The sequence below is a fragment of the Plecotus auritus genome (assembly GCF_963455305.1).
Source record: "Plecotus auritus genome assembly, chromosome: 2".
NCBI classification, from domain to species: Eukaryota; Metazoa; Chordata; class Mammalia; order Chiroptera; family Vespertilionidae; genus Plecotus; species Plecotus auritus.
Genome location: NC_137771.1, coordinates 88,942,385 through 88,956,926, shown reverse-complemented (window position 1 = coordinate 88,956,926; position 14,542 = coordinate 88,942,385). Strand labels below are relative to the sequence as shown.

At 41.4% G+C, this 14,542-nt stretch overlaps 1 protein-coding gene and 1 pseudogene across 4 annotated transcripts in view; one reads left to right on the top strand and one right to left on the bottom strand.

Moving 5' to 3' along the window:
• GCNT2 (glucosaminyl (N-acetyl) transferase 2 (I blood group)) overlaps nucleotides 1-14,542 on the top strand; it is an 84,373-nt gene that overhangs the window by 62,648 nt on the left and 7,183 nt on the right. For all 3 annotated transcript variants that reach the window (XM_080654801.1, XM_080654802.1, XM_080654800.1), the window contains exon 2: nucleotides 12,935-13,027. In XM_080654801.1, coding sequence (XP_080510927.1) covers nucleotides 12,935-13,027 — 93 coding nt within the window. The remainder of the gene's footprint in view (nucleotides 1-12,934; nucleotides 13,028-14,542) is intronic.
• LOC308241395 (kelch-like protein 5) lies at nucleotides 2,960-5,015 on the bottom strand (annotated as a pseudogene). Its single transcript has 3 exons — nucleotides 4,634-5,015; nucleotides 4,039-4,417; nucleotides 2,960-3,509 (listed from the first exon to the last, which is right to left on the bottom strand). The product of its transcript is annotated as a kelch-like protein 5 (transcript).

Genomic DNA, 14,542 nt, shown 5'->3' with positions numbered 1-14,542 from the left:
GTTTGCCCACCCCTGCTCTAAGCCCATCCATGTTGTCATGAATGGCAAGATTTCATGCTTTTTTTATGGCTGAGTAATATTCCATTTTAAATATGTACCACTTCTTCATCCAGTTGTCTATCAATTGCAAATAATGCTGCAATGAACATAAGGGTGCATATATCTTTTCAAACTGGTGCTTTCGTTTTCTTTTGAAAAATACCCAGAGCAGAATTGCTGAGTCCTATGATAGTTTTATTTTAAAAATGTTTTAGGGACCTCCGTACTGTCTTCCATAGTGGCTGCACCAATTTGCAATCCCACCAACAGTACATAAAGGTTCCCTTTCTCCACATCCTTGCCAACACTTGTTTGTTGATTTATCGATGATAGCCAGTCTCACAGGTATGTTATTTTAATTTGCATTTCCCTGATGATTAAGAATATTGAGCATCTTTTCATATGTCTGTTGGCCATGTGTATAGCCTCTTTGGAGAAGTATTTATCCAGGTTCTCTACCCATTTTTTAAATTGGATTGTTTGTGTTAAGTTGTATGAATTCCTTATATATTTTGGATATCAATCCTTTATCAGATGCATAATTGGTGAGTATATTCTTTCATTCAGTAGGTTGTCTTTTCAGTTTGTTGATGGTTTTCATTAGGTAACTTCATTAGGGTAGCCCAGTGATTTTCATCCAAATGTTCAGTTTAAATAGATGTTTCAGGAAGAAATGCTAGGCCTACCTTATGGCTTCGTATATATCTAAAAAAAACCCTGTAAATTCCATGGGGTCAGGGATGGCAGAGCTGGGAGGGGAAGGGATATGCACATGTTGTAGGCACTGCACAAGGCTCTTTCTCCCATGTGTCTTCTCTTTTTAAAGTTTATTTAGACGTTTCTCGTATTTGCAGAAAAGGAGTGTAAACAGAACCATGTCTGCTGTCCTGTATAAAAGATTGGGCTTGCTATAAATAGGCACTTAGTTCCCAGAGTCAGCAATCTATATATACCCCAGTACGTGAAGCAACAAATGGAATTTACCACTGACCTTCAGCTCCTTTGGACCTGTCTTGGGTTGTAAATAGGAGTTAAAATTAGATGAATCCTAAGCAAACATGATTTTTATTTGGCTGCTTTTACATAAAATTGGACAAAATGTTTTACAACTTGCAACTGACTTCCTGATTTATATTCAACTGGGTGTAGCCTGGTGCCTTGTTTTGAAGATGAAGACGGCGCTGTGTGCAGGGCAAGATGAAAATTTGTATAATGGACTCATGAAGGCCCTTTCTCCAGACAATATACAAAGCAGTACAGGGCATGCTATGTTCTATAGATGCCAATAGAAAAGGACCCGGCCATGAAATCCCTTCCTGTGTAGTAAAGCGAGAAGGCAAATCAATACTGTAAATACTGTTATTTGAAACAGTTACATCAAATTTAGGAAATGCCACTTGAAATGTAAATACCTACTTCAAACTGTGAAAAAACACAACTGAACAGGTAGATCACAGAAAACTTACTACTAGATGTTCATGTGCTGCAAATAACAGGATCTCTAGAGTTTCTATCATCTAAGGAAACAGTTTTTGAATCAATAAACCCATCAAAGTGGTAAACGTGTTCATAAGCACTGCCCAAACTCGAATAAGTTAAGGAAACCCAACCCATATATATCATTGGTAAAGGCCACTTGTGAAAGATTATTTGCAATCTACATTTAATATAGGTTAGTCAACTAGTCAATAGCTATGTTATAGTTCAAAGGTAACACAGAAGTATTTATTTATACAAAAAGATGCTTTGTGAAATAATGTTTTCGTAATGATTTTTACTTGTAGGTATAAGATTTTGTAGTGTTTGGCCTTTTTTTAAACTTTCAGTTTTGTCCTTTGTACTTTAATGCATTTTTTATTCCATTGTAATTTCAGTGTTCAGTTTTTCAAAGATTATAGAATAATATTTTTAAGAGGAAAGATATAAAGATTCACAAGATAAATGTGCTAAGATGCTTAACACTAGCTAATTTGGGGGAGTTGGGAAATAAACAATTGTTTCTTCTTTGACCTTTTGTACTTTTAAAATCTCCAAAGCTTAAAAATAACATTGCTTTATTTGGTGAAAAATAAAACCTCTCCTTACTGAGGCACAGTACAGGGTGTTTTAGAAACTAAAAAGCATTATCCCTATGAAGGGATGTTCAATAAAATATTCTGCAAAGAACAGGTGTTCTTAATCCTGGGTACACATTACCATTGTGTAGGGCATTTTAAATATATATATTTTTATTGATTTCAGAGAGGAAGGGAGAGGGAGAGAGAGACAGAAACATCAATGATGAGAGAGAATTCATTGATTGGCTGCCTCCTGCACACTCCCCACTGGGGGTCGAGCCCACAACCTGGGCATGTGCCCTGACTGGGAATTGAACCGTGACCTCCTGGTTCATAGGTTGACACTTAACCATTAAGCCACACCGGCTGGGCTGTGTAGGGCATTTTTAAAAATACCAGTGCTTGGGCCTCACCACTGACCCATTAATTCAGAAAATCAGGCAGATGAGGCACAGTCATTGGTTCTTTATTTTAAAGTTCCATAGATGATTCTGCGGTGTAGCCAGGGTGGGGAACACTAATGTAGATAACTGGTTGAGTTAAAGATAAAAACTGAAGAATGGAATTATCTTACTGGCCCTTATTCACTCCCTAACATTTGCATCCTAAAAAAAAAAAAAAAAAAAAAAAAAAAATCAGTTAAGGATCTGCTGGGAGGAAAAGAACTTGCAAAACTTAGTGACTTGAAGAAAGTTTTTCCCAATTCTGTGAGTTCTCTGACCAGGGCCAGTTCCACTAGGGCTGGATGGGCTGGATGGCATCAGTTGCCAGACCCAGGCCTCTCCTCAGATGGTCCCTGGTTTCCTAGTGGGCTCACCAGGGCTGCTGCACTTGGCAGCCTCAGGGGAGGGCAAACCCTATAATCAGTGAGGATCAAAACGTCTTACTGAGCTGAGACAAGAACTTCCATTTTACCACCAATTACATAAAGCTTTCCAGTTAGTATTGCAACACCTACTCTGCTCCTGAGGGTTGACACAGTGGCAACAAAATTCCACTGTCAGGCCTGAGGGTCCCATTTTTCCACTGTATTCAAGTAGCTTCAGCCATCGTGCCCTCTGACTGCATACATGGGACCTTCCAATATTGCCAATATTGTTCTGGGGTTGTAGCATTCTACAGTATTCCAAGTCTTCAGTGCTTCTCCTCCTCCAACCACATACAGTTAGTCATCTAACACTGCAACACTGAACTATAGCCTCCTCCCACTCATATTCACCACAGGGCCCCACATATTTGTATGGAGGTCATACTTTTCAGTGCTTGTTGCTTCTTTTGTTGAATCCATACCTCCAATGAAAAATAATGTACCAACAGTTGATTTTCTAGGTATTATCCGAGGACTTTGTAACATGGGTCATTTCTCTGATAATAAATGATACTTCACTGCTTCCATAATGAGTTTCTGACATTCTATATTGATACAGGATTTTTGGACTGGAACACACAGTGTTCCCCTGGGCAGGATGGTTCCCAGGCTCTTGGTCCGTTGGAGTAAAAAAATGAATCCAGGGACAGAAGATGGTACAGCAAAGGTGGAAATTTATTGAAAAACAAGTACAGACTCCCATGTGGGGATGGGGAAAGAGTCCCACTGAGTTCCTTTTTCCCTGGTTTATAAAGGCTGCAGTTTTTGTGCCTTGATAGCCCCTCTGATTGGCCACTATTTCCCTTTGATTTGGTCACTATAGCAACTTCTGAGCTCAAAGGTCAAAACCTCACAAGGGATGTGTGGGGCCTTCCTCCCTCATAGTTCTCCTATTCCCTCTGGGCTTTCTTCCTCCTTCTTTATTTTGTAAATATAGACTTTTTGCTACTCCCAGTTTCCTTAGCTTATGGAAAAGTAACTTCTCCCAGTCTGTAGCCCCATGTTTTTTCCATGGACCTCTTTAATTTTTAAAAATCTCCTAAACCTGCCTATACCCCCCTAAAATTCCTATTTCAATATCATCCCCAAAAAGTTCATTACTTCCCATGTCTGCCAGGAACTGTGGCCCGAAAAGAGGAAGCCTAATATAAGCCAAAAGTTTACTGAGATCTTTCTGACTCTGTTGCAAATCATGACGGCTGCAAGTTAGAAGTGCATCCAATATTGTCTCCTCATGTCATCACTGGCCAAGAGCTTTGCAATCTCACTAGCTGGTAATAATACAAATTCCTGGTTTCGAGTTACTCCATGAAATGTACCATAGTATAAATTGTGAGCCACTTTATGCAAAGCTGTACAATCTTGAGAATCAGCAAAAGAACGGATTCCAAGACAGTTGGATGGGTGAAGCTGTTTCATTAAAAACTTACAGCATGGACTGGCTGGTGTGGCTCTGTGGTTGAACGTGAACCCAGGAGGTCACCGTTCCATTCTGGTCGGGGCACAATGCCAGGGTTGCCTGCCTCATCCCCAGTAGGGGGCATGCAGGAAGTAGCCAATAGATAGATGATTGTCCCTCATCATTGATGTTTCTATTTCTCTATCTCTCTCCCTTCCTCTCTGAAATCAATAAAAACATTTAAAAAGAAAATTTACAACATGCTTCCACAATCTGTGAAACTGAAGGCAAACTATAAATAGCAGGCACTAAATATTATCCTTTTGTAATTCAAGGCGGCCTGCATATGCATACTGAATCAGGGACCATAGTGACTTCTGTTCTACACCTTCCATTTTTATTTCTTCTGGTCTTGCTTCTCTGACATCATTAGTAAACATGGCAGCAAAACAATCTGAGCAGAGGAGAGCACCTATCTGTGAGCTGGAATTCTGCCATCACCAGCAACTAGAATTACATCACTTAACTGTTCATGTCTCAAATAGATTTCCACCTTTCTCAATGTTTGCTCAGCATGATTAAGGGCTTGGAAAACTTAATCTGATGAACATGGCTGCATAGTACGGCAGGATGTTAAAGGCTGATTACTATTGGAAGTCCACGTTGGGCTCCTGAGGCAGTGCGGAGGGGTCGGGGGGGGGGGGGGGGGGATCACGGCGGGATGGGGCAGGGCTCCGGGGAGAAGGAGGAGGGCGGCGAGGGCCGGCGGGCGGAGGAGAGGGATGCTCCGCCCCTCAGGCGCCCCCGACCCCTTCCTGGCAGCCTCACCCCCTCGCCCCTGCGGGCCTGGGAGGGCTACTATCCCTCCGTCTAACAGCATCTGGCCAGGGACTCTTCCGGCAACTCCGAGGGGGCTGGGCGTGGGCTCCACTCGCTTGAGCTGCAGCCCGCCCCGCCCCTCCCGCCAGACCCCCAGACCCCGCCCCTCCCGCCAGACCCCGCCTTCCCTCCCGCCAGGCCCCGCCCCGTCCTCTCAGGGCCACTTGCCCGGGAGATGGCCACCTTCTCTAGCAGTCCCCCGCCTCCCTGAGGGCTGGCCAGGTGCTAGGGAAGTGAAGGGAAAGAGCAGGAGGGGTGGAGCGTTGGCTGAGGTCTATTTTCTTTTTCTTAATTGAGTTATAATTGACATATTATATTAGTTTCAGGTATGCAACATAATGATTGGATACTTGTATATATCGCAAAATGATCAGTACAATAAGTCTAGTTAACATCCGTCACCACATATGGCTACAAACTTCTTTTTCTTGTGATGAGAAATTTTAAGATTTACTCTTGGCAACCTTCAAATATACAATACAGTATTAACTATAGTCACCATGCTGAAACATTACATCGCCAGGGTTTATTTTGCGCTTGTTTTCTTGTATTAGACGTTTGCATAAGCCAAAGTATGGGGAACCAGGTGAAAATGAAAGATCTAGAAAGTAATTCCCAAAAGGGTGACAAGAGACTTTGGTGTGTGTGGACAGTGATGAAATATGAGGCCTCAAAGTGTTGCAAACTATAGGTCAACAGGGCCAAGCAGACAGTAGGAGTGAGTGAAGCATGATGGGAACCGCGATGCAGGAGAGCCCCTTTCTGCCTATAGCCCCAGTGAATTTTTGTCTAGGGACCCGGCGATCCAGACTTTCATGAGAAATCTGTTTTCTTCAGTGTTCCACTCGCCTGCCTATGGTGGTCAAGCCAAACACACCCATCAGACGCGGTTTATGGGCTGTCTGCAGTCTGGAACAAGATTGCAAAATATCCTCATGTGCATGGTCACAATTTGGGGATCTTCCAGGTCGGAATGTGGTCTATAGCAGCAAAGTGAGGGACCCAGCCAGGGTTATGGTTGTGGGGAGGTAGCTGGGGCTTGATTAGTGACAATCTAAAACAAAAGAAAAAAATGCCAGTTTAGCTTTTTAAAAAATAATAATAATTTTATTGATTTCAGAGTGGGAGAGGGAAAGAGGTAGAAAATCAATGATGAGAATCATTGATCTGCTGCCTTCTGCTACCCCCTACTGAGCATTGAGCCTGCAGGCCTGGTGTGTGCCCTGACTGGGGGACACGGGGGGGGGGGGGGGAATCGAACCGTGACTTCCTGGTTCATAGGTCCACATGCAACCACTGAGCCATGTCAGCCGGGCTAGCTTTTTTTTTTTTTTTTTTGGAAGGAGATAAACGTTAAACTGTGTCCTAAAATGAGAATGGGGGTGAGTAGTCAAATTCTAGTAAGAGGTGGAATGGACATCAGCAGGAAAGGTCTCGGTGGATGACACAAGTCTGAATTTGCTTTCATATGTCATAGGGTGAGTGGTTGCTGGGTATCTTCAAATGGCTTGAAGAAATAGACACAGGGTGGATGATTCAAAGTAATCCCATATTCCCACATAGAAGAGCAACAGGGTTAACACTGACTATAGGAAGAGCCATCTGGTGTGTTAATGAAATGGGCAGTCTGGATTCAGAGCCCGCTTGGTAGGCAGTTAGAGAGTTGGTGAGAGATGTAGAGCACCTGAGCTAGGGCAGTGCCCGCAGAGGGAAGCAGTGCTGCCAGAGCCAGGGAAGGCTTGAACTGAGCTGCCAGTCAACTGGAAATCAGTTGAAGCTCAATAGGAAATCGGCTGGATGTTAACTGGACCTACTGTGGTGATCATTTCACTATATATACAAATAACAAGTTATGTTCTTCACCTCAAACTAATGTTAAATGGCAATTATACCTCAATTTTTAAAAAAAGAAATCAAAAGGAACTCTGGGTCTAGGACCCAGTAGTTTTTATTTTAACAAGCCCTCCAGGAAGTTTTGATAAATTCTGAACTTTGAAAACATTACTTGACAATCCTTCTTTCCCTCCCTTCCTCCCACCCTCCCTTCCTTCCTTCCTTCCTTCCTTCCTTCCTTCCTTCCTTCCTTCCTTCCTTCTTTTCATTCCTTTCTTCTGTTCAATAGTTTACAGAGTATTTGCTAGTTATTTGGCCACTTGTCTGAGGATGTCTCTGTCTATATATCAAAGGCAGTGTTCTGGCATTTGCTTAGACTCTATGGTATTCCTGGCACTGATTAAAGAATGTTGTGAGAGGACTTCCCTCCTGTTCATGCCAGAAGTCAGTCTTGCCTGACAGAGTCTGCCACTCTCAGTGAATGAATGGTTTGCTGACCAAACAGTGGGCAGACACTATATGTGAGATTTTTTTCTCCCAGGTGCTCTCATTAACCTTCAAATAAAAGGCCCACTCCTTTCGGTTGAAAGGCTACTCGAACCCAAGACTTTTATGAAACAACATGATCATAATGAATTTGTTAATTGTTTCATACTTTACACACAAAACTTCACACTCTCAGAAAAACGGGGTAACCTAAGGAAAGTTCCAGAGAAACTAATGGCCATTTTTGGCTGCTTGGGATGTGTGGTGCCTAAGAGAGGGCCCCTCCCTGAAACAGAACTAGTGGGAGGGAGTGTGAAAAATAACAACACAGACTAGTGCATGTAAACATAACCCAAATGCTCTTCATTTTAATATTTCTTTTCCACATTGAATTAGCATGATTTCGCACTGAAGACAAGCAAACCAGTTTAAAGGAAACTTATTTTGCTTTGACATTTTAAAAACAAATGTACAACATGTACTCACGCAGGTGAAACTCTTCTAAAGAACGTACAGAGGGAAAATGCTGAAAGACAAATTATTTATCCAAGGTTATTCTCAGAGAGCGGGAGCTCAGGACCTTGCATTGTGCCACTAGAAACAACACTTTTTGGAAGGGAAATAGTTCTTAAAGGTGACTACTTTTATTCTTTTCATTCCTTGTTAGCATAATTTTGACGCAGCCCACTGGATGGGAGGGTCAGATTTGGGGCTCCCCTCTCACATGCTAGAACCATTTCTGCCTCCATACAGTCCCTTATAGTGTTGCTTCTGGGCAACACTGTCAGCTAATCACATGCTACCCATCATTCAAGACTCAACTCACATTCTACCCGTCTACCTTTTGATGAGAGGTTTCTAAAGCCTTGTTAAAACAAAGGTCCTATGCACAGAGTTTCTGATTCAGTCTGGAATGGGCTCAAGAAATGGATTTCTATGTTTCACCAGTTTGGACTGAAGTTTTAAGAAGTTATTTTATAAAGCTATATGATTTTTGTTTTGTTTTTAAAAAGCCAGGGAAGGCTTGAAGAACTGCCATTAGATTGGAAATCAGTTGGGGGCTCCTGTAGGCACAGAATTACAGCAGTCAGATCTGGAAGGATTAACTAGATTTGGATCAATTGTGAACGTGAAGGATTATGAAGAACGTCATGGTTTAGTGGAGGAAGGAAGGGAAAATTGTCAGGCTACAAGTCTGGAAGTAGTGAAACTGAAGACCTCCACTGCCTCAGAAAAAATTGCCGTAATTTAAGGGGTGTTTGAGAGTTAAAGATGATAAACAGCCAAAAAAGAAACGTAGGCAGAAGGCCAATGGACAAGGTCAGGATTGTATTGAAACCTGAACTGCTCTGGAACAAGAACTGCCCACTTTTCCAAATGCTCCACTAATCTTTCCTGTTCACACCAGCACTGTCCAGGCAAGACTCCTTTTAAAAAAATTATATTTATTGTTGAAAGTATTACAGATGTCCCCTTTGCAGGAAAGACCCTTGAGTAGAGGTGCCTGGGCTGCTAGTGAAGGTATCGGTACATATAAACCCTAAGCTGAAAGCTCTAAGAACATCTCATTCAGGGCTTTCTCCCCAGCGTCTACTCTAGAACATGGGAGGCACGTAAGAAACCATTGAGGGAGGTGGGAGGTAGAAAAGGGTAAAGGGAGGATAAATGGTGATGGAAGGAGACTTGACTTGGGATACTGAACACACAATGCAATATAAAGGTGATGCGTTATAGAATTGTACACCTGAAACATAATTTTATTAACCAATGTCACCCCAATAAATTCAATAAAAATAAAATATGTAGGGCAAAAAAAAACATAGAATAAGTGAGCAAATTATCCTGAAACAAAACTAACAAGTTATTTAGCAGGTCCACACTCCTGAGCAATTCATTTATATTTCCTAAGCTCTAGTTCACACAGCTTAGCATTAAGGGGAAAAGATTAAAATATTAAAACATATTAAAATATTAAAACATATTAAAATTTCTAAAATCCCTTTGAGTTGAAAACTCTGGATTTTTCTTCCTTCTCCCATTCCATCTTTTCCTTTCAGTAAACTGACATCAAAATTGACTTTTGACACTTAAAAACAAAATTCTTTGTTTATTTAATAAGTTAGAAAGTATATATCTGACCTTAAATAATAAGCAATTGCTGGAATTTGTCTCCCCAAATGAGGGCCACACTGTGTGAGAACAATAGGAAGAAAGTCAAGCCAATGTAAATAAAGCTTATATTTCAAAGAATCATCTTCATTTATTCAACAAGTGCAATTATTTGACTAATAAAGGCTTAGTCCCAAGAAAAACATTGCTGATTACTCTGTAAACTTTATTTCACATCTTTTGTTTAAATAAGCCTATGAAGAGCAAATGAGAGAATTGAATTTAATAGTTTGAAATGTTTTCTCTGATAATATTGGTGTCTTCTTTTTGCCGCACCCCAGAAAGAATGAAAAATAGATCTTTCCTGTGAATTGAGGGTAGACTATTACCCACATACTCAATAACTATCCTCCTAGAAGCCTGATAGTCAATAATAATAACAGCAACAACAAAAATACAACCATCTAGTCCAGTAATTTTTAAAATAGTAATTGTATCTCATTGGTGGATCCAGCAATCACGTTAGTAGGTTTTGACTAGAGTTTTTAACATGAGAATAGACCAGAAAATAATGTAAAATTAGCAACTGCATTGCTTGTAATAAGCCTAAGAAGTTATTTTGTGAAACTTAGGTTTGCACTGTGTGTGTGTGTGTTTGTGTGTGTGTGTAAGTGATAGAGTAAAATTCTCTGTGGTTTGCAGTCTGAAAGGTTGAAAAACCCTGATCTAATCTACCTACTTCATTTGAAAGGTGAGTCTGAGTGACATTAAATGATGCACAAGGGTACAGAGCATGTTAATGACAAAGCAGTAGGAAGAAAGATCGCTTAATAAATAGCATTTTTCTTGAATATTCAACACGTATAAGGAAGAATCTTGAGGTGTACCCCTAAAGACTCATGCTATATATATAGGAAAGCCATGCCGAATTTAGTTAGGAAACCTTGGTACAATTCTTGATTTAGATCATCATATAATTATTATGTGACATCAGGGCAAAAGAACAGAGCATTTTTTGTTCTGAAAATGCACATGTTTTTGTTAATGTTATTAAAGAGGAAATATTTTTATGTGCCTATCCAATTAAACTTCTTGAAAAGTATTAGTTGTGTCTATTTTTCTCATTAAAAAAATATTCTGCCCAGCCAGTGTGGCTCAGTGGTTGAGCGTCGACCTATGAACCAGGAGGTCATGGTTTGCAGTTCGATTCCTGGTCAGGGCACATGCCTGGGTTGCGAGCTCGACCCCCAGTGTGGGGCGTACAGGAGGCAGTTGATCAATGATTCCCTCTCATCATTGATGTATCTCTCTCTCTCTCTCTCTCTCTCTCTGAAATCAAGACAAATATTTTTTTAAAAATTCATCATGGGTAACTTTTTCTCATTAGTATGTATTTAGTTTTCTATTTGCCACCATAACAATTACCACAAGTTTAGCTTAATGGACATAGATGTATGGTCTTACAGTTCTGTAGGTCAGAAGTCTGACACAGGTCTCACCAAGCTAAAATCAAGGCATAGATGGGCTATTTCTCTCACTGGGCGCTGGCCAGCATCTGTTACCTGCCTTCCAGCTTCTAGAGACCACCGGCATCCCTTTGCCCCTTCCTCCACTTCAAATGGCAAAGATATGGGGTCCTCACATCACACCAGGCCAATCAACACTCTGCTTCCCACTTTCATGGTTAAAAGACCCTTGTGATTACATGGGGCCCACCTGGATAATTCAGGATACTTTCCCTATTTCCCAGTTTAAGGTCAGCTGATTAGCAGCCTTAATTACCATTTGCCATAAAACATAACATATTCTCAAATTCCAGGGATTAGGATACAGACTTCCTTGAGTATATGCTTGGGGTGGGGGGGCGGGCATTATTCTGCCTACCACAGTATATCTTATCAATATTTAAGGTATTGTAAGAAAGGACTATTGCAATTTGAATACAGATAACATTTGCTTAGTGCCATTACATCAAAATGGTATTCAGATTGAATTTCTCACTGGTGAAAATTGCTGCAGTTCTTCTGAAGTGAAATATTCCTCTGCTAGTTGCATTTACATTGATTCCCATATACTCCTTTTCCATTAATGGAAATCTTGGGGTATAACTATTCTATGTGATTAAATGAACCCTTCTTCTCTGAAACCTCTCCAAAATTTATCGAGATGAAGAGCGTTATTTGAGTAGCTTAGCACAGTGTTTCTCAAACGGGGTAATCTTGCTCCCCTGGGGATATTCGGCAATGTCTGAAGACATTCTAGATTATCACAGTTGGGGGGTATGTATTACTGGCATCTAGTGGGCAGAGGCCTGGGGTGCTGCTGAACATCGTACACTGCACAGGACAGGACCTATAGCCAAGAATTATCCAGCCCAAAGTGTCAGTCAATGATGCTAAGTTGGAGAAACCTTGGCTTAGCCAGATGACAACCTAAAATTCCCCTCCCCCCTTTTAAGGCAAATTCTTTACATTTCAAAGGTGCATTAGATAATTTCTAACTAGAAAATAGGTCAGCAACAGCATTTGGTCAAAGAACAACTGAAAGAGACAGAGAAGATGAGTGGATCAGTATACACCAACCTTCTAGGAAAAACAAAACTCAAAACCTACTACTGGGATAGACAATTCATTACCCTCATTGGGTGATCAGGAATCACATCTGATTTCTCTCTCCCCAGTTCCCAGCACAGCCCTCGTCAATATCAAATGCTCAAGAAGTATTTTAACAAATATAAAGCATAGTGTGTTAAAAGAGTTATGAGTTAAACATGTCGTGAACAAGCTGTCTTTCTCTTTATGCCTAAAATTGCAGTGTCATATAAGAGCGACCCTGGAATTGCTCTCACTTAATTAGCACTAAGAACCTAGAGCAGCCTGTTTCCGGGGCTTGCACTTCTTAGAAGCCATCTGGAAAATCCTTAAAAAAAATTAACATTAGGATAGAAAGTACATTTAATTAAAGGCCATTAAGAGACCAAAAATCCCCAACCTTCTCTGGTGGTTTTACACTACAGTATTTCTTAAACTCTATGTGTGTGACCAAACTTTTCAGGCTTGGTCACACACACTATGAAATAAACCAATAGGTTATTTTTACTGGTGGCAAAGCCAGGCCCATAACCACCAACTATTCACACCATAATGATGAAAAATATGATGTGAAAGATAATATATCTAAAGAAAATGACTTGGAGGGTTAAAGAAATTGACACCCTTCTCTCTTGGTTCTCATTTATGCTTTTCTTCTTTGTCAACATTGCAGGTGTCCCTGGCTCCATGCCAAATGCATCATGGACTGGTAACCTCAGAGCCGTGAAGTGGATTGACATGGAAGACAAACACGGAGGTTGCCATGGTGAGGCATGCATTTCATACTTTAAAGCCATACTGCTTGTTGGTGTTGACATGAAGGTAGTTGTAGAACACAGGGTTTTCATGGAGAGAACTGCTGGTATATTTAAACCAATCTGTGAGTGATTAAAAGATTAGCTAGAGGCTTTTAGACAATTCTTAAAAAATACATTTAAACATTCTCCAGGTAGGTTCAAATTATAGTGGCACTTTCTTCTTGGTAGTTTCTGCTTTCTTATTATTGCTATTCCTCTTTCTATTCCTTTGGAGAGTGCAGTGGTTAGGGAAGTGGTAAGGGTGAGTAGTGATGTCATCCAAGAGCAGGCTGGATCCCATCCCTCTCATCAGCCTCTGCTCCCTCCACAGCCAGGCTTCCACTTGGGAGGTGTTTATTGCAGCTCCTGCCTGGTGGCAAGTGGCATTAATGAGAGATTTCTCTTCCAATGGACAAGAACTTAAAATCCAAAGTAGTCTTGTTTCTATAGAATCTTATGAAGAAGGGTTATCAGTTCTTTACATTTCATTCAAACTATTGCCTTCTACATAGTGGGCATGTGTGTTTGTTTGCTAGGGCTAACATAAGCAAAGTCATTTTACACATAACCACAGACTGGGTGGCTTACACAAAGGAAATTTATTTCCTCATTGTCACGGAAGCTGGAAGTCCAAGATCAAGGTGTCATTGGGTTTAGTTTCTTCAGAGGGCATGCTCCTTGGCTGATAAAAGGCTGTCTTCTCCCTGTGTCCTCACATGGACTTCCCTCTGTGTGTATCTGTGTCCTAATGTCTTCTTATAAGGATGTCCTCATTTTAACTTAATTATCTCTTTAAATACAGTCACAGTCTCAGGTACTGGGGGTTAGGACTTCAATATGTGAATTTTGGGGGTACACAACTCAGCCCGTAATAGCACACAATTAATATTTATTCAGTGAGTGATTAAGTGAATGTATGAATAACTGGAAGTTTGACCTTTTTTCCCTGCGATAATAAGGCTTTGCCTTCTCCACTCTTCTATTCAATCCACAGCCTTACTTATCAATCCATTTTCTCTACACCTAATTGTAGATTGCTGCTTTCCACACCTCTCCATCACACTCAGCCTCCTTTTTTATGTATCTATATATATATAAGCCTAAGCAACCATCGCAACCGAATGGATGACCGAACAGGCTGTGTGGGGCGACCAGGCCCGCAGGGGGGTCAGTGAGGGGCGACCAAATGACCGAGCAGCAGGCTGCGTAGGGCAACCAGGCTGGCAAGAGGGTTAGTGAGGGATGACCAAACAACCAAACAGCAGGCTGCATGGGGCAACCAGGCCTGCAGGGGGGGCAGTGGGGGGCAACCAGGCCAGCGGGGGGGGGGGGTGGCAGTGAGGGGTGACCAAATGACCAAGCAGCAGGCTGCGTGGGGTGACCAGGCCTGCAGGAGGGGCAGTTAGGGGTGACCAGACCTGCAGGGGAGGGCAGTTAGGGGAAAACAGGCTGGCAGGGAAGCAGTTAGGCATCAATCAGGCTGG